At 35.6% G+C, this 21,428-nt stretch overlaps 1 protein-coding gene across 6 annotated transcripts in view; it reads right to left on the minus strand.

Annotated features, from left to right (window-relative positions):
- The window catches only part of CEP170 (centrosomal protein 170), an 87,546-nt gene that overhangs the window by 13,116 nt on the left and 53,002 nt on the right, over positions 1 to 21,428 (minus strand). For 2 of the 6 annotated variants that reach the window (XM_042811335.1, XM_042811343.1), the window contains 5 exons: positions 20,763 to 20,912; positions 14,710 to 14,836; positions 8,898 to 10,694; positions 3,127 to 3,361; positions 504 to 681 (listed from right to left, as the gene is read on the minus strand). In XM_042811335.1, coding sequence (XP_042667269.1) covers positions 504 to 681; positions 3,127 to 3,361; positions 8,898 to 10,694; positions 14,710 to 14,836; positions 20,763 to 20,912 — 2,487 coding nt within the window. The remainder of the gene's footprint in view (positions 1 to 503; positions 682 to 3,126; positions 3,362 to 8,897; positions 10,695 to 14,709; positions 14,837 to 20,762; positions 20,913 to 21,428) is intronic. The other 4 variants (XM_042811366.1, XM_042811360.1, XM_042811353.1 and 1 more) reach the window with 4 other exon arrangements.

Genomic DNA, 21,428 nt, shown 5'->3' on the forward strand with positions numbered 1-21,428 from the left:
TAAAAGAAGTTAGTCAATATATTCAAGCACACCAGATATAGTCAAAGAAAATAAGAATTAATACAAGCACAATACAAACTTCTTTTAAGGCAGTTTTTACGACATTATTAGGAAAGAAAATGTGAAGTTATTGTTAGCTGATGGTGCCTAAGCATTTCAGTTTCCAGAAAAAGAAACCTCAATATCACCTGTGAAAAGAGTATATATTCCTGCATATGTCACTAATACTTTTAAATGCACTTAGATACTACCCAACAGTATCTAAGGCTAAGGACAAGAAGGAAACAAACAATCATCCTGTCCTATGCTTTGTGGAAAAAAAGAGACAGACAGATAGTGTGCATTTGTGTGATACTTTTTACGATTTCTGGGTAGTTTATCAGAACATAAAAGAACTTTAAATTAAAAATGAAGGTAGAGATTATGCATACAGGTTGGGTGGAAATAACTAAAAAAGGCTATGCAAAATGCTAAAAGCAAAAGAAATAAAGAAAAGAAAGAACCTTATGCATTTCTCCATGAAGATCTCCTACCTCTTCTCTAGTGTCTATGGCAGAGCCAGGGGTGGTGGCAGCAGTGCTTACTGTGGTACTGGGGGCAGTGCCTGATGAAGTCACTGAATCTATTTCTCCTGCTACATCGTTGATTTCCCGTGCGATGAGAGCCAGATCTTGACTGATCCTAGTAACAAAGACAGCATTACACTCTTGCCTACAAATACAAACAGAGCAGTAGAGCCCAGCCTGCAGCCTTTCAGATGGTGTTCCAGTATTTGACGGTAGCTGAGTTATGAGGAAGAGTATGCTTTTCAGAACAGAAAGTGTATGCATAGAAAAACAACAGGAAATTCTTAACTGAAGCTCTCAATAATATGCCCCTATAGAAGAAGATGGTAGAAATCTCAAGAGAGTATCCTTGTTTTCTTCCTAGGATTCCCAGGCAGAAGTGTGCAACACAATCAAGTTTAACATAGGATACACTGGAAATACTGTGAAAATACTGCACAGATGTCCCATGAAGACACCTTTAATTTGTATTTCAGCTTATCTACTTGCAGAGAACTTCTGCAAGACCTCTTATTATAAAGCAGCCTTGCAGCTTGCTGAGATTGAACTGCTTACGTGTCTAAAATTCATGATCAATACCTCAAATCCCTGAATTCAAAGAAGAAAAGCTTGCCATTTGGAAAAACTAATGTATGATGGCATTATAGAAACATATTCAACTCCTCAGCTGAAAATTCTTTTGACTAATTGCTATCTGAAGAGCTCTGAACTACTGCTGTCTCTCTCTGCACTGCCTCTGTCTTTCTACCACATCACAACACAGCTCTGCTCTGCATTTTGCTCAGCAGAACGGAATCATATGGAGCTTCCCTAGCCTTTCTTGCATCTCTCTTTCCCGAGGAGGTTCCAAAAGACATTTTTTAAAATATATTTTCCAAGTTTATTAACATTTGTTAATTGCAGAGTCTGTGAAAAGTGTAAGCTGGATCATTCTTTGAAGACCAGTTTAAAGAACACGATGGTAACATGGAAGAAACAAAACGCTTGTCATATAGTCTCAACTTTTAAATTAAAACCTCCCTAATCTGATCAGTCATTCAATTGATCTTAACAAAAATCAACCCTCTCTCTCCTGTCCTCTCAAATCCTTTGCAAAGACATTGTTAAACGTGTAACCGATGATTGGCAAGCATAAATAAGGAATAAAAATAAATAAAAATAATAATAATGCAACTGCAGAAGTGAAGGAAGCTAACAAAATTAGTGAACTATTCCACCTGTCTTCAGTTGACAGACTTGTACGCATTCTCCCATAATGTACCAATCACCCTGGTCACCCATTCACTTCCACATTTAAAAGCGACCTATTTTAGTAGAGTGGATGCAAATTCAACTAAAAATAAATAAATCTTAACTCACAGAATTCTGTAAGAGTTGAATATTTCCATAGATGTGCATGTGTGTATAAATACACATATATGCACAAATATAAATATATAAATATACAACATTTCTGATGTTAAAGCACTTTTCTTCATCTGTGTTCAGGAGGACACAGTATCACCTAAGCTACAATATGGAAATTACACCTTTGAAGTTTCTAAGCCTTATACCTTTCTGATTTTAATCATACCTTCTTCATATTCTTGCTATTAAATTATAATTAAATTCATAACCTGTTAGTTCAAGGTGCTTCTCACAACTTACCAAGGCTGCCTTAAGTATTTTCCCTTTGCACAGACTACACTAGAAGAAAATGCTGAAAAATATTATCAAGAAGATGGGAAAAAAAGAAATAGTTACTTAAACTAAGCAACACAGTGCTTCACAGCTGTGAGACCACAGCATAAGATAACTTACACAAACAACACTTTTCTTTTTTAGGCTTCCAAACTAGGTTCTGTGAAAATGTTCAAAGCTTGAACACTCACACCTAAGTTTTAGATAGGATTTAAATACTTACACAGTTTAATTTACTTTGAACAAGCTGCTTTCATTGCCTGGGTACTGCATGATATGGGAATAATTAGTTAGTAGAGTGTAGAAGTGACTGCCTTTTCCATGGCTCACTTGAAGCACAGTGCTAATAGCAATAATGTAGAAATTGCAACACTAGTCTCGGGGACTCACAAGAAATTACTTTTTGATGAATACATGTGATTTTAGATCACATGATGTCTAACATGACCTACTGGTCTCTCAGAACTTACTTCCTCTCTGACACGTACGCCCTCATCTGAAATTCCAGCTCACTATCAATGCAAACGTAATACAAAATCAGATATAATTCAAATACAGCTCAAGAAATATACCAGTAGCAACCAACAGTTCCACACAAAGTTCCTCTGCAAGTCCTACTAACGCAACCAGAAGCTGCGCTCTGGGATCTAGCTATCATAACTCAGCAACGATCATCACAATCCGTTAGAATATGTGCAGGTAACACAGGTGTTCTGCTAATGTCTCACAAGAGGAATTCAAAATCACTCTTTCAGTTAGCAAATGAAAACTATGCAGAGCGATACAGATAATCTACCAGCTTACTTTCGCCTATTTATGCACCATACAACAGTCTGGGTACAAATCCTTGTTATTTTGGTGGTGCTGCTTTGAAACCAACCTTGCTATTTCTTCTCGGTGAGCAGTCCAATCACGTATGTAATCTTCCTGTTCTTTTATTCTGTGCTTGAAAGCATTGCTACTTTGAGTTGCTGTCCCCGTGCTCTGCAGTCGTGTGGTTTTCAGGGCTGGAGAGGTACGCAGACGGGTATGTTTAGGAGAATTACGGTTTGATCCAAATTCATCTTCTGAGGTGGAAGCATAATCTGTAGGAAAGCGCCTCCATCTTGCACTTACTAAATTAGTTTAATCATTAAAAAAGAATTATTATTGTATCTTTTATAAGGAAAAAAAACCAAAATTATTTCAGTATTATCATAAAAGTACACAACTATTAATTGCCAATCCCCAGACACCTTACAAAAAGCTTTTTTACTACATCTTAAAAAGAAAGCTACAGAAGTTGTGTTAAATAATATTAATAAAACATAAATTGGATGCTCTTTGTATAATGATGAGTGAAATAAGATGTAAAAGCCAGTAACTGTATATGAGCTCAAGCAAACTGTATTAAAAATCGGGGGCCCAATTCATTAACATTTAAGTATATAATCAGCTTGCACTTTTTCTGCAGATTTTTTTCCCCATAAGTTTCATTTAAGGTTTAAGTAGCACACACAAAAAAATATATAAAAAAATGAAAAGACATGAAGGAAGGACTGAGCTGGCAGCAAGCCTAGAATGCATGCTTACATAAGGAAAGCATTAAAAGCCAGGAAGATACAATTTAGCATAGAAAAAAATATTTCTGATACTGTGCCATAAAAATCAGCAGCAGATCTCCAGAAACCTTAGAGCAAAATGCATGTTTTCTCACACGTAGCACAAAGTATATATGGCCATGTTGCTGTGGACAGACTGAAGTAGAAGAGAACTGGAATTAAGTAGGAAGCTTTCTTCCCCCTAGGAATTAGTCAAGTCCTGTTTCAGACATTCTGTCCTCAAACATTCCCAGCAGGAAGAGACATCACCCGAGTGTAAAGGAGTGCTCATCACTGTGACCTGCTGAAGTCTTGCAGGGGATTTAATCCCCTAAACTCACTGACATTCATGAGGCTCTGTAATAACCATAGACATTTTGTAAAGTGTGTGATCATATCTTGGTAATGTAAAGTGTTCAATTTATTCATAGTGGCTTTAGGATTGGAAAAAGAAAAATACAACTTGTTAAAATGACCACTCTCAAACCATTAAAAGAGCCAATACATTAGAAATAATGTATCAGTATGAATTCAGGTAATAAGTGTCGAAAGTCATTTTTAATTGCGAAATGATCTGTGCAGTGCCTCAAATGATTATAATGCTTATAATATGATACTGATGTCATAAGCTTACACCCCTTCCCTCATGTAAAAAATCCATTTTTAATTGCTAAAAACACAAACATTCTTGCACAATTTTTTCAGGTTTAAATGTAGACTTCAAATTGTGTCCAGCTCTACTAATTTTCAATTTTTTTTTTAACTTATCACTATTCTAACTTTATTGAAGGAAAGAAAAAGATCTTTCCAGTTACTTACTGCATTCGTTTTAGAGGTTTAAGTTTGTTTTGATTAGGGAAATAGAACATAAGCAGAAAAAGCACATTTCCCCACCAATAGCATGCAAGCAACTTGTGACTGAAGTCCAAAGAGATTCATGAGTTGGGCCCACATTTCATTATCAATTTTTGTTTACATATTTTGTCCGAGTTCAAATGAAATGCATCAAAATAAATATAAAATTGATCATAAAATCTCTCAAGTGAGCTAGTCCAGTAACTCAGCACTGTACAATGAGCATAAGTAGTCATATATTTAAAAACTAAAGATTGAATGAGAAGTGAAATATCAGAAACAGATTTGATTTCTAGTACTCTACCACTGTAAGTTTCAACATCAGGATCTGGGTCTGGGAGAAGCTTGGGTTTCTCTGTGTACAAAATAGTGTTTTATCATGTTAATTTGCATTAAAACATTCAGATAAGAATCATTTGCTTAAATAAAATCTATTGATGAGATCAGTATTAATTCCTCTTTTTCCACACAGCATTGACTCATACTTTTTAGAAAAAAATCCTTAAATTATACATTAAATCAAAAATAAAGAACTTTGCAAAAGCTTCAGCATTCCAGAGATACTATGCAATTGAAATAACATCAATAGCAACTGGCTACATAGCACCACAAAACCAATTGTGAAAATTCATTATTATGATCGTTTTAATGTGGGAAAAATGTTACTGCATACTTAACAGTTGACAAATCTTACTGGTGGCTGCTGTGTGAAAGCACAGTATGTTGACAACACCTTAATTTAGCAAATGACACCATGATCTTTTAAAATTTGGGAGCAGATTTACTCAACGTATCCCTTACAAAATATCCTCATTGATGCACTGCCATCTCAGAGATTGCCTGTTTCAAAAATCCTCACATCTGGTGCTCAGCACTGCAAAAATGCTAAAGGTCAGATAAAGGTTGTTTTCTGTGCTTGAACCCTTTGCTTTTTCTTACAGGGATACCTCAGCAGCTTTGGTGAACTTGGCTGCTAATTATTTGCAATGACAGCTCGGTCAGCAAGTTGGCAGTGCTGCCACCACCAGTCACTCACCAAGGTCTCTCTGCTTTAAAATAATGCAGAGTTCTACAGTTGCAGTTGGCACTCTTATGCTAAGTCTGTCCTCACAGCTTTTTCTCTGCAACATGTGGCTCTTCTCATAACATCATCTGCAATTTTCCTCCAAAATTCTGTCTTCTCTGTTTTTATTGATAACCCTATTTTTTGATTATTTAGTGCCTCGATTAAATTTTTCATTGCTTGTGCTATACACAGAATGACTAATTTGCTTTGGTTTTTCCCAGTGCTCTCAGTTATCATGCCTCCTGCCATGGGAACACCCTGGCAAATACTTCAGTACTGATAATTCTCATCCAAAACATTCCATTTAGCTGCTTGCCCTTTCATTTAAAAACAAGCAATACTTATCTGCACGAAGGCTTAAAAAAGTTTCTAGAAACTATGGACTTGCTCACAGCTCTGGCAATTTTAATGCTGTTATGTTGCGATCAATCCACATAAATACACACTAATTAAAAAATTCAATCAATGCAGTCCTTTCCTCCCCACTTTTGTGGGCATGTATGTCTGAACAGTCAAAGAGATTTGCAAAATGTGAAAATAATTTTCTCTTCCATAGACTGAATCTAAGCAGCATGATTCCAATGCCAATATTTTCTTGATCTACAATGCTGTAATGTTAACTGCTCTGATGAGAAGGCCCATGGAACAGTCTTAACACTTCAATCACAACTAATGCACTAGTGAAAACAAGTACAATAAGAAAAAAACAATTAACTTCCTGGTAAAGATAATGCATTTTCCAGTCTTTCTAGGTCCAGGTAGACAAGAAAATAAGCAATAATTATGCTTGAATTAAATCTGCCCGAAGGCAAATATATACAAACACTTTGATGTACTTCAGGCATTTCATCAGTAATTTTTAAGAGCACAACAAAACATTTAAATGAATTGTTGACATTTCTAGAAACAAAATTATATTCTTTAAATCTAAAATATGCCGCTGCTTTACATTTTATATATTGCATGCAAATAATACATTCAAATCAAACATTTTAAATATGTGTAAAATGGGGAAAATGATAGTGTTATTAATAACTTGACATGTTATCATCATTTTAAAAATGTCAGTGAGAAAATGGAGATGCATTGAGTAGTGGTGTGTGTAAGTGGCCTGCAGCAGTAAATTTTACACCAGTTTTACAGCAATTCCAATATACCTGAAGTAAATTCTAAATGGCTTACATGCTACTCCTGATTTGGGTACATACATTGATACTTTTGTTTTAATGGCATAAGCTAGTTCTACTGCAAATCTTTTAGAACAGTAGAGGTTTTTAATAGCTAGCTTGTTATATAAGCTGGGTAGCTCATGAGAAGATGGCATCTTTTCCCTTTGGAAAGCAGTACATTTTATACAAGGCAGAGTTAGCTGTATAATGCAGGTAACTGACATGAACGTTAAGGACAGACAGCCAGGACAGACAAATAGACTGGGAAATGAAAGCTGAAAGGACTCCACTGAACAGAATTGACAAATCACTTCAACGCAGCAATCTGGGACAAGTTTAGAAAGCATAGAGCCTTACAAATGTACACAAACCTCATATACATATACAGTTTTGGGGAGGAGGGGGGAGCAGGGGGAAGCAAAGTGACAAGTAGTATCTGTGGTTTGCCTTTTAAAAAAATCAGTGGTAGCGGGATGAGAATTAGTGTTGGTTATTAACAGTACAAGCAGTATTCATGGACACTCTTCGGATTAAAGCTGCCAGCTTTCAAGCTGCATGAGTGCAGTCAAAACTGATTAAAAGCGAAAGTATGTTATTTTTACAATGACATCTTAGAGGGAAATATTCCGTTTTTATCAAAGGTTTAATTTTTTTTTTTTTTTTGTACCCTTATAGAGATCATATTATAACAGAATCACCTTCTTTGTTTTCTACTTTATTTGTATCTCTTCTGAAACTTCTATTTAGCTAATAAACAACACAACAAAAACACAGCAGTGTAGGAGAAACTGCTAAACTGCTAAGAATTCTAGTGGTACATTCATGATACACAAGCAACGGAAGGCTAGCAGGAAATATACCTAAACAAATTTATAAATAAATGTATTCTAAATACGAGATGGTGTATTAAAAATATAATCTCAGTGGAAATACCTCAGCACTGGAATTAAGCAAGCTATTGTGATTTATTTTTTTCTTAGATTGTGCACTGGCTTGAAATACAGTCAGTACAGGCAACTCAAAAAGCAAGAAGTCACCAATTATAAATATTCATTTCATATGGTAGATAACATTTAGAATCACCACATTTCAACTTTGATTGATTTAATATTTCTGTTGGAAAAAAATCTAGCAACCTTTCACTCTGCTTGTATCTAAGGCAGTGTGTTAGCTTCTAACTGAATAGCAGGTTAAAATTAATCAACTCTATGGATTTTTTTTCAACCACATCTAAGATAAATTACAGTAAACAAGCTACCATTCATAAGAAACACCATTTGGAAATCATGACAAAACCAGAAATTGTCATGACTTAGATAAGAGAATAGAAACTACTCTAAGGCAAGGCAAATATAATATGAATTGCTTAACTTTAGTGTGCTTAGTCAAGTATTGTTTGTGTTTTCATTTTTTCCCTTCTTTCTTCTTTGTTATTATCCATACTAAACAAATCTCACTTTTGTGGTTTTAGAAGCTGATCTTAAATTATGAATAAGAATATCCTTAAACTTTGCAGGGTGTTCCCTTAGGGAGCACTTGCTGTATGCCAGGCTGGCAAATATACTTAACAAACTAATGCTGTATATTCTATGTAGTAAAAATGTTGCTGACCTTCTAAATATTCACTACTATGGCTTGAGCTGAGAGATTTCACTCTCGTGCAAATCAGTGCTGCCACACTTGAATACCTCAGTGTAATTCTTCGATACTGACTTCCAGTTAGACGAACATAATTTTATATACATATACCACACATGCATATCTCCATCCAAGAAGTCAAAAGATTAAAATTTCTTGTCTTTGTGACTTTAAGTGAGAAATGTCCACAAGCATCACCAAGAAAGCCTCCTACTTGAAAGAAAAAGATCAAGTCAACTAAAACTCAATGAATTGTTTGGTAAGAACAGTACCTTAAAAATACATAAATAAATTATATATATATGTAGTATTGTAGAAAAATAGTTCAAATAATCAGACATACCTGAGGGAGAATTATGAGCTGAAGCCAAAGATTTGGATTTTGAATCTGAAAGTCGAGAAATGCTATTGGCTCGAGTTCTGGCAGAAACTTTACTTTCTCCTGCTAATGTCAGCCTTGCACTTCTGATAATAGCTTCTGGAGTACGAGATGAAGCAGTGCTTCTGGTTATGGTCGCTTCAGAATCACTACGTGCTGATAAAGAGCCAAGTCGAGTTCTGCGGGGTTGAGCAAGTAAGTCTATTCTGGAAATACTCCTCCTCCCTGATGGAGGTTTTGACGTAGAACTTGTAGTGGACACTTCAGAAGCAACTGAAGCTTTATCGGCATCAGCAAGCTCGCTGTCTGAGGCTTCACCAAGTCGTGCTCTGCGCAGGAGAGAAGTCCTTGTAGGACGAGGTCTTGGAAGAGTGGTAGATTTACTAGATTGTCCAAGTACGACAGGAGAGCTTTTTGATTTAGCTGACTTTCCTTCCATTTTAGAATGCAAAAGTTCATCTGCTGAGGCAAAAGGAACTCTTCCATGTGATTTGCCAGAGTAGGTTTCCTGGTCAGATGATAAGATATCGGAAATGGCAGAATGAGGTACGCTAGATGTTTGGTCATCATCTGTCAAGTCTACTGATGGTTGTCTCATTCTTCCACTGGATTGCACAGATTTGCGAGCATCAGCTCTAGATCCACCATCTGAAGATCGACTTTTAGTTTTCTTTTCCATCTTTTCTCTGGCACTTGCTGCAGAGGATTTTACAACATCCTTAGAAGGGGAACCAGAGGAACATCTATCTTTATATAAGTTTGTAAAGCTCTTTCGTTTTTGTGTGGATTTCCTTTCACTGTCACCAGTAACAAGACTGATTGTGCTGGCTGTATCTACATCTGATTCTGGTGATATGGAATTATCTCTGTTATAGCTAGGAGTCTCAGGACCTTCATCAGTTTTATTCTCCTCACGCAGTTTAGCTTCAAGGAAAGCCATTACAGCTTCAGTGTCTTTTAAAATGAGTGTTGTGTCTAGACTGGAATCGGTGTCCATTGAATCACTTCTGTCACGTATTCTGTTTGCAGATGCTAAGGGGGCAGCAGATCCACTTTGCTTATTAATGTGAGGAATAAGCTCTATTGGTATATTTGTGCTAGGCTTATCTATAGTAAAGCTGCCTTGCCTCACCAAAGGTTTTGAAGATTCCTTTTTTTCTCCTGATGCTTTAGGACTTTGTCCTTTAATACTTTCCTCATTTCTTCTTCTTTTTCCCTCACTTTGTGCTAGCTTCATTGCTGCTTTATCATGTCCAGGAGCTTTGTCCTGATTATCCAAAGTTTTGCGTGACACAGCAATCTCCTCCTTATCTTTCTCAACTAGGTTTGTAGCAGATTTTGTGGGTGTCCAGTGTCCTTGCTCCTTTCGTTCTTGTTGAATTTTCACTAGAGCTTGTTTCACCACAGAAGTTTCTCTGCCAGTTTCAGCTCTCTCTTTACTGGAAGAACTAGGGAAAGAGAAAACCTTTTCTCCCGTTGCTTTGGGTGAAAGACCATTCACAGTTCTGCTTGACTTAGCTATGCTTCTGCTGTCAGTATCTGAGGCACGAGCTGGAGTTTCTTTCTCTTGAAGTTCAGTGTCCTGCTTTTCACCTATTTCTGATCTCTGATGAGATGCAGTTTTTGTTCTGGAGCTTTCACTCATTTTCTCCTCCCTGGGAAGTTGTGGAAGCGTCCTTCTCTTCCGCTCACCTTGGCTGGTCACAGACGTAGCTGAACCGGTACTTCTGATGGAAATACCAGATTCACTGATATCTGTGTCTAAAAATGAAAAAAAGAAAGCATAGCTAAGAAGCAATTCAGTAGCAAGCTAAACACAAACATTAAATTAAGACAGCATAATACTAATCAAACAACATAAAACTGAAACGTCACTGGAACATCAGAGGGCAGCTCTGAAAGTAATGCCTCCTGCTTTATTATGTTGGCCCATGATCTCAGAGGCAGATGATGGTGGTGTGGCAGTAGAGGGTGAACCTTTCTGCCAATATCCCACTATATTTTGTTGTTTACTGTTGTCTAACAGTTGGCAATAGAGGGGCAGTCTGATACAAAGGCATCTGCCATGGAAGTGGATGAAGCCAAAGTGTGGAACTGAGCTCCTCCATGCAGGAAAAAATGACACCCATTGATATTTATTGATGCTTGCTGAACACTTCTGGAGACTAAACAGTGGATGAGAGCACAGGGAGGTGGTGGGGGTGCATTTCAGCAGAGGCGACAGCAGTTCAACTCCGCTGGCGAAGATTTTTATGAGCATGACGTGCAGTCTTGCTCATCACTGGTGAAAATGCAGAGGTAGTAGTGGCATCTATGTTGAAAAATATATATAAACATACATTGGTTGTTCCAGGAGAATAAGGTGTCCCTCATGGCAAGAACTCTCTAATCCCTTAATTGAATACTATCAGTTACACTGTATGTGTGCAGTTGTATGTATAAAACCACTACAATAAATCAAATACGTATCTTCTGCGTTCTTAATTTTTATTTTTGCTTTGCACATTGTCACATCTTAGATGAAGGTGGCAAAACAACTTGCACATTTTTCTTGTATCACCTGTGTTAGGACAGTCATTTAGAAAAGCAGGAGATATCACTGAAATCTAAACATTTCTGGATATTTTTTCTTGGGAATTGATACTTTGTAAATTAAAAAAAATATATAATATAGATATATATAAATATATATATATAAATATATATTGAAGAGAAATCAGCATAACTGATATTTGTGAAGACAGGCTTCTCTCAGACATACCTACAAGCTCAACTTGTTCGTTACCTATTCATTTTTTCAGATATCTAGACATTTAAAACTCGTTAGTAGTAGAGGTGTAGCATGACAGCATTGCTGACGGCAATGTACACACCTTTGGAAATTTAACTACCAACATTTCTGAAGAAAATGTAGGCACGTAAGCCAACAAAGCAGACTTTGTGAATTCTTCTATGGACATGCATATTATATACAACTTTCATCACAAGTTAGGTTTTTGTGTGCTTTTTGGATATTAAGCATTTTAGAATTCTTGCAGTATAGGGGCATATTACACAGTTGTTAGTTCACTTAAATCAAAGTTCTTATGCTGGCAAAATATGTATTCATCCCTTCAAAGATTCTGGTTAGTGTTCCATCTAAAACATAGAATTTAAATGAATCCAAAAACCACAGCATACCCCCCAGTTTGCAAGTTAACCATCCAAAGGATCAGTCTCATCACATCATGGGCTATTGTTTTAAGTACTTATATATATATTATATCTCACTCTGATGCTTCCAAGTAGTATAGAATTTACTCAATTCCCATTATTCTGCATACATGATACATCAAATTATTTAATTTCCACCTTTCCATCTCCTTACATATTTGATATCCTAAAGAACAACATATTCAAAGTTCCAACTCTATGAGGGGTGCAAAAGCTCCTAGAGAAGCAGCAGTCACTGGTAAGAATTCTTTCATGCATTGACACAGACATTTAAACTACACAACATTAAAGGCAAAATTTCTTTGAGAACAATACAATGAGGCCCTGAAATTGGAAGTTCTTTTATTGCTTACTTTAATATACGGCCTCATCTGTTATATTTTAAAACCATGCAATTGACTTAAAAAAGTAATAAGAAAAATAACGACAATCAATTAAATTAAAATTCATTTAATTAAACATACTTATATACACTATCATCTGCTGAATATAAGCTTGAATAGAGCTTCAGTTAGTAAACAATACAGAATAGCTGCTTAGTTTTGTTGTAATTCCCAATAATATTTCAGTTCCACTTTTTAAAATTTTGAATAAAATATTAAAGATATTAATCCAACTTCAGGATTAAAATTCACTTCCTTTGTCTTCCATTCTTTGTGTTAGAACAATACACGGAATGAAAAGCTAACTCTTTTGTGATGACACTAACAAGCTTTTTTCTAATACAGAATAAACGGTACAGACAAGGTCTCTATAAACACAAAATACGCAAATGCATTTATCAGTGTTACCTTAAATCTGAGAGCAGCAAAATACATCTGCAACAAATCCACTTAAGAAAAATATACATAAGTTACAACTAAATTAAGATGTCCCAGGACAAAGAATTTCAAAGGAAGAAATCACTATGGGGTTCAAGATCAAGCAACTCAAACAATGGTTCAGTTCACATAACCCAGGTCTGGTATCAAGAAACCTATTATTTGTGTAGTAAAATATGGATATGGTATTGTTTTGTTCTTGTTTTTTCCTTTTAAAGAAGTTATTATTTACTACGTTTGTAATGCAAACTTGATAACTATTTTGGAAAAATCTCTGCTGCTATGCTTTTACACTTGTTTGGGGACTCAAGAAGGAGTGTGCACAGCGAGGAACAAACCAACCAAACTGTCCACCTCCCCCTGCTCCCTCCTTCCCCCCCCAAAAAACCTCAACAACCAAAAATCCCAGGAATCAGAGGAACAGGCAAGCTTAAGCTTGCTCTGCGGAAGGCCTGCCTGCTGGGCAGAGTGCTGAGACCAAGTTTCCAGACTTAGCAAGGGGAGAATTACAGGATTCCATTCTGAAAGCAGTGAAGACTTAGTTTTATCATTTTGAAAATGCATTCTTCTGAGAGACTAACTTAAAGTTCAAAGATGTAGCTTGCTCTGAATTTGTAATAGGCATATGGAATCTTGAGAACCTGAAGAAAATCAGCAGCTATAACAAAAAAAGTAGAGAACACAAATTACTCTTCTGAATGTAACTTCATGGAAAAAAAAAAAGTTATTAGAAAGACAAGTAATTAATTTTACTCACCAATATCTAACAAGAGGTTATTGGACAAGCTCTGTAGGTAGTAGTGTGTCTTCTGAAGTGATGCACACAGAAAGGCATTTCTACTTTAAACACACATTTTTTCCCATTTTAAAAAATCTTTTAAACTTTGTTGTGAATTTCAAAGTCAACTGGAATAAGAGGAAATGCTGGAATTGCAGGACAGAAACATAACTAGCAGTAGGCTGACAGTCGGTTACTTCTCGATTTCTAAACAGCATATCACATTCAGGATGTGGAAAGCATGGAAATGACATCCTTGTGTAATCAATTTGGCAACAAAGAGCTATATTAACTCATGATTTACAGAAGACAACCATGGAACTACTTTGCTAGATATAGCAACTTCTACCTCAGCATGTAAAAATCAGCATTAGAAATGCACTAGATTGTTCTGTTGCATCAACGTCTCTAGGTTGAAACTGAGAGGAAGAAAACAACTGAGGATAGGTAAGGTAAGCAACTCCTTCATAGTCAAGAGTGTAGACCTTAGTGAACAAGCTACTTAAAAACACAGATGTGAATAGTTTAGTTAAGGACAGACAGTTGTTCATCACTGGAGATAAAGTATGTCTTCTTTGTTTCCAGTGTCAGAAATACGGCTACTTTTCAGCTGAAGAACAGCTGAATAACAAACTTCAGGTCACATGGTTTAACAGCCAATCCCCAGTATACCAGAAACATGTTAGGCAGATGAATCCAAACTGCATTAAAGTGAAAGTTTCCTTTATGTTACACTTTTTAATTTGCTTTAGTATCTTTGTTTAATTTTGGCATCCATCTTCTGTGTCAGAAAACTTCCACAGAGCTGGTTTTTACATTGCATCTTCTCAAAGACACGTAAAAATTTCAAATGAAGACCAGGTCTTAACAGTATGAAAGTTGCTTATTTATGTACATGATCATTCTTCACCCCTTTCAGAGGTTTCTTCATCAGAAATTATGTCAACAAGAACTGATTTATTACCGTTCTCTAAAGCAGCAGGAACAGGTGACTCCAATCTGATATCATCTGGGTCATGACGTGTGTGATTGGCAGCCAAACTAGCCCACTGTGATACCCAACGTTTACTTCCAGGTGCAGTAGAACCTTCCTAAGGAAGAAAAACAGTAGAAGAAAATGACAACTGTTTGATAAAATCATGTTCTCATTCCAAGTTTTCCTGGAATAAAAATGTCAGACACTATCTACCTGGAGGAAACTGAAAAAGGAGTTTACTTGAATGTATTTTAGATTTACTGTTTCTAGAACAGCAATATAAATAACTCCACATACAGCTGCAAAATCAGTACAGAATAAAGAACATCTCTTCATGCTATGAAATTTTAAAAATCAGAATCTTTAGAAAATATATTAGAGTGTGTGCCTGATTCAAAACACAAGAGTGGGGAAGAAACACTGCAGGTAGGGCTGTGGGCAAGAATTAATAAGCTTCAAGAAGATGCTCAGTATACATTTTACCAGTTTAAAAGATCTCTTGTCCAGATACATTGTATTTAGTTCATTATGGAAAGAATGCCTTAAGAACTGAAGGAATGAAAAACCTGTGAGAGAAAGAAGAACAAGATAAATAATTTGTCCAGTCTAAATGACAAAAGAAGGAAAGATTGTTTTATACCACTGTATAGGCTAGCAGGGTAGTCAGTGCGCTCACTATCTGATTTTCTTTTTTTTTTTTTAGCTGACCTGAAAAGAAAATGGACTTGCTTTCCCAATAGGAAAGCCTTTTGACAAGTTTTTAAATGAATAAAAGTAAAAATAAAACTCAAAGCACCTTCCTGCTCTGTATTCTTACAGTACGATAAGCATTTATTTTCCAAAAACAGATTTCTAGATATAACACAAGATTATTGTTTCACCCTCTATAGCAGACTTTATCGCGCTCCTCCAAAGACAGCAGACAACTGTGGACATATGTATACGTGCATCCATGGCAGAACGCTGTCGAAGACTTGATACATTTTCTAGTTTAGATAGTCTAATCTATGGGACTCAAAAGCCAAATTGCTGCAAACGAAAAAAGTCACTGGCTGCAGCACTAAGGGAGTTACACAACTATAGGCAAGTAAAATCAGAAATCGCAATTCAAGATCAACAGAAGAGATGGGAAAGACACGAAGATATGCATACCTTGCTTCTAAAGAGAATGTGAAGCAACTCTTTCAGAGGTTACCTGAAGCTCTGCTTGGCACTAATACTAAAAATGTAGATTTCTGTTTAATTTATTGGGCACCCCGGGATTCTAACCTTTGATCAGGAATTAACAGTATTGATTTTATGAAATTTATTCAGCAAAAATGGAAAGCTGAAAAGGTGTCATCTAATGTACAAGAACCTCTTTTAAATTGAAAGTTACTTAGCTAATTAAGAAGATTTGAATTTTTATTCCTGAATGTCTCTAAATCATATGGATGACTCCAATTTATGCAAACAAAAGCATCGTGAATCTATTTCAGATTGTTATGAATGTATTATGCCAGAGATGCATCAAATCACTTCTATAAACTACTACAGAAATGTCCACATTCTCAATTCATTTCTTAGAATCAAAATGTTACAGAATTCAAATCTAACAACACTGAAGTAATGCAATTCAGTGTTTCAGTTATTTATGGGCACTTCTGAACACGATGTAAGAAGAGTGCCAGAAAGAATAATTTAACAAAAAACATGCAAAAACAAGCAGCATTTAGGCACTGACAACAAAAAACATTCCTACTCCTGATACTTTCTTTTTTTTTTTTTTTCTTTGTTTTTTCTGTCCCTACCAAAGCAATTAATTACAGCCTAAATCAGATATGATGGTAGTTCTACTTATCTTTGCTACAGAAAACCCTAATTGTTTGTGTATCACAAGCAATTCCACTGATGTGATTTCCAATAATCACTTTGTAATAAAGGATGAAGATTCTGCACATTAATGGTAATTACACTGTTAAAAAAATTCTTAAAAAGGAGTGGGTGCAAATGCGTTGTTTTTCAATTTTCTATATATATACAAACATACACAACAAAGCTATGAAGTTCCTTTTACCAGTAGTTAAAAAAATGGATATTTTAATCCTTAATTAAAAGGTTCTTATTAAAAGCAAAACGTTGCTCAGTAATATAATCCAATATATCCAGATGTGAAAGGTTCATATAGCATTGAAAATTCACATCCAGTTATCCAAATTTCTCCATATAATCCATGAATCTTACAGGCTTTCAACAAGCAGTCCTTTAAGTCTTCCCTTGCAGACCAAGAGGAATTTCCCAGTCTTTCAGAAAAGCCAGGCTGACATCAGAGGACCCAGCATTATAACTTTGTGTTGAATCTGCTTTCCCTTACTACATATTCAAACTAAATCTGAGTTATACATCCACAGGAAAAATACCCATGGATTTATGAAGATGTATTATTCAGCCTGAAGATTCAGAGCTTCCATCTGTGTATCTGAAAAAAGACACAGCACACGCATATGATGCCTAGAAGCATCCCATTACTTGGCATTTCAGAGCATTATAATAAGTTCAAAAAAAATTTCAGTAAATAGAACCCAAATTAGTTTTTTTTTTTTAAGATACATATTCCAGTCACCTCAAGTTCTAAATATCTGACTATGCCATCTTTTAATACATTTAAGAGGCATCTTGAAAGTCTTTTAGTCCCTCTCCCCTCTTCTTTTTCTGAACCATGCTCTTCTATGAGCACTGATTTTTTTTCCCCCCAAGTTTCTATACTTCACTTATAGGCAATGTTTTCACATTTCTTCATGGAACAACATTGACATGCATCTCAAATAGTTCTTTTTTCCTTCTGTTGCATTAACTCTACTTACACAGCAAACTCCAGCAATCCCATCCATGTGAGCTACCACGTATCTGAAGTAAAGGAATTTTATCAATCTGTTCTTGTAATGTACATCTCTATTCCCTTAACAATGCAAGAAAATCTCTTTGGCTCCTCTAGTTCTGAATTCTCCTTTCCTAAACAAAAATGGTAACAAATCTCTTGCCAGTGTTCTGGAGATTTATTGCCACCTCCCATCATGGTGCCACGATTTCCCATTTCTGCTGCTAATGCATCGCCCGGTGCTTGCCTTTTCACAGCCAGAGGACACTGCTAACATAATCATCCTATGTTTAATCATAGCTTCTAATTTCAAACAAAAAGCCAATATCAAACTCCATAATCAAAGGTTTCTCTATGGAAGGATATGAAATTAGCATAATTAATTGGAATAGACAAACAAAAGGACATAAAGCCTCTGAATAGACACGGCTGTTCTCCAGCTTTAAGGAGCAATACAGCAAATATTTACATGAAGTTATTTTGCGTTCGCAATGTCATCACTACTATTTATTTTCACTGGCAAAGACGTGAATTGGGTGTTCAAAACAAGGAACACCGTAGCCAAATAGCACTGATGACACTGCATATACAAAAATAAAAAAGTACATCCTTAACAAGTACATCAAAAATAATGTTGATAAATCATGTCCACAGCTTAAGAACAGTGGTTACAACACAGTAACTGCTCACTGAAAATTAAATGGAAACTGGGTGAATATATCGTAGCACAAAAGACTGCAGTATTTTTATTCAATGTACTCATATGATCAGAACATATAGCAACAGCAAAAATTATTCTCTTTGTTCTCTACCATTTAACTTTTGTTCTTAAATCTCACTTACCTGGGTTGGCAAGTGGCAGATCATAATATAGAAAATAAAAGCATGTGAATATTTTAGATAAATGGATTCATTGTTTTTGCTGTCTAATCTGTAATTGTTGAAAAGGCAAGTGCATGTAGGCTCAATGCAATTGTGTTAAGACATTCACTCTGCATCTAGTCTCCTGACATACACCACTTTAAAATATCAAAGCCTGTCACATCACAAGTGAGACCTTCTTCATAAGAGAAGAGAATTTGACACTCTTCGAAGCAAGCGATTTATAACCTGCCCTGTAAACATATCTAAGTTCAGAACAATCTCTCAACCCCTAAATGCTTTTATAAAACATTATTAATTTCCCAAGACATCATTTCCAACTTCCAAAATTGAAATCTCTTTTTCTATGTCAAACATTTTCCGATTTCATCTGCTTCTTCTAAATATCTATAGGTACAACCATGATGGGCAGACAAAACAAGCCTGGAACAGTGAGCTACCCCAATGTCACCTGACTGTTTAGTCAAGACATTCAATAAGGTTTATTCATTTATAACCTGCAGCTCCTAACAGTAAGTTATGTTCTGCAGCTTGCAGTAACACAGTACGTTTTCCAAAAAGAACAAGCAGAAAAGCTCATCTATGATGAGAATATGGTGCTCACAGACTTTGCAAATCAAACACATTTGCCTCTCCTTTTCCCAAAAATAATAAAATCTGTTTTGGTAAAAGACTTAACATATTGCAGTCTTTTCTCCAGCTGAACCAACAGTTAAGCTCCTGATGTTTCCCTGTTATCACACTACAAAAGGCACCTCCACTTTTCTGAATTGACTTCTCTTTTTCTTCCATATATGCACTGACATACTCTATTGTTTCTCTGGTAAGCTTTTCTCCAATTGTCATTTGTCCCCATCTCTTATTACACTAATTTGTGCTACATCTACATGGTTTGGTCTACTTTACATACAAAACAATTTTCATTTTTTCCCTATGATGTCTCATAATAATCCTGCAAATTAAGACAACACAAAGCCAACTCCTCCTCCAGTACATAAAGAAGGCTTATTTATTCAGGAAAAAAAAGTGACCATTTTTGTAATTTCAAGCTAATTCAAAGCAAGTTTTTATATGTCATTGCCACAAGAGTTCTTAAACTCGTCCTATGATTGCAGAAGTCCTCTCAAATCAATCCCTGCAAGGTGTAAAGTATGACACGTGGAAAGCACAATCATGGTCATAAAATTAATCGTATATTCTACTGCTGTTTACAAAAACAAAACAAAAAAAACCAACAACCAAAAACTCCCCAAAACTACAACAGAAATAGAAACAAATCAGTACTTTTAATTCTCTTGAAAACTCAGTAGGCTTGAAGGACCAGTAAGACGTGAAAAAGAAGATAGTAAGATTTAATTTACAAATTAACTCAAAGAAGCACGGTGAAAGGCGAAGTTTGTCAAATTCTTCTATATAACACAACCATCCTGGTATGATTATAATTTCCTTGAAGCAGTAACCTTAGAAAAACTACTCAAATGAACTAATCTAGACAGTCACATATTCAGCCCCCCAGGATTGTGCAGTACCTCAAAGACAAAAACTATGAAGTACACTTTTTCTATGGAAAGCACAAGATACCAAAACCAGTGTATTTACATGGCAGGGAGATACTCATACTAAAAGTTCTTGATATATTCCAGAAAGTTTCCTTATTTTTAAGGTTTTCTTATTTACACTTACAGCCAGTGGAATAAACGTGGTGCGTTTCACTATCAGATCAATTCTGTTCCAGTTTGAGCCTGTTCTAACACATTCCAGGTTACAGTTTATCGTTCACCAATACATCAGAATGTGCCCCAGGATTTCATATAACATGATTAACATGTAGCTCATGTGTATATTTTGAGTCATATAAAAGGAGAGACACTTTCCTTTACCTCATCTTTCATCAGCTGATTAAATTATGCTGCCTCTGAGGCAAATAACTTACGCGACTTCTCAGGAGTTGCATCTCACTTGAGAACTGAAACTCTGAATGCAAAAACCTCCAGTTTTGTAACAAAATAAAATTGAAACATATTTTTCTATTCACCCATCATTTTTTTCCTAGCTGGCTTTCTCTCCCTCACTGAATGCATATAACATATTTCTGAATTTTAATATACCTTCCCAATTTAACTTGGGAAATTGGGACATAGAAATTTCAATAATACAGTAAAGAACGAAGAAAAATAAACTTATAGATCTGAGCCAATATTTTCTAGGAAAAGCTTTGTTTGCTGTTTAGTACTTATTGGTCAAGTATTAGTGCTCTGTCTTATTGGAAGAAAAAAGAAGACCATCAAAAATTAAATTCTACCTCTGTGTCAAGAAATCCAGTTGTACTCTGTGGTCTTTTTTCTTCCAGCACTACTGTAGTAGAATTTATAGCCCAATCTTTTACTAAATCTTTCTGGTTCTCGTTGATAACAGGCCTATTATAATCCTGGCTGTCATCCACTCCAAATACCTGAAAATGAAACAAACCATTACACACATTAACTCAATACCATCCTGATATTATGTTTGATGTTAATGGATGGATGGTGGCATGCTGGATAGTGAGTTCATGTATTTTTGTTGTATTATGCTTATCTGACATCCTGGTGAAATCTGCAGATTGAACAGAAGAAATGTTTACCTCATTGTAAAAAAAGAAAGAGCAGAAATGTATGTCAACACTGAAAATTTAGGGAACTGCTAGCTGGAATGGTCACGAATGAAAAATGACACTGATGAAAGAAACAAATGGTGAAGCCAAAATTATTGCAGAATCCATTTCCCAGTCAATGAAAAATCAATAACCAAAAGCTACCACATTTTTAGAATTTTGTCATGAGCTAGACAAAACAAATCTAAACAGTTACATTTGCCACTAACACTCTCATTACATTACTGAATATAAACAAAAATCTCAGTTTTTATTTTCTTAGGAATTTAGTAGACATCAGAAGTTAACCAGATCTCACAAACCATGCAGAATAAT

The sequence above is a fragment of the Centrocercus urophasianus genome, unplaced genomic scaffold, assembly GCF_019232065.1.
Source record: "Centrocercus urophasianus isolate 14NV4802_14NV808 unplaced genomic scaffold, USGS_Curo_1.0 seq_10, whole genome shotgun sequence".
NCBI lineage: Eukaryota > Metazoa > Chordata > Aves > Galliformes > Phasianidae > Centrocercus > Centrocercus urophasianus.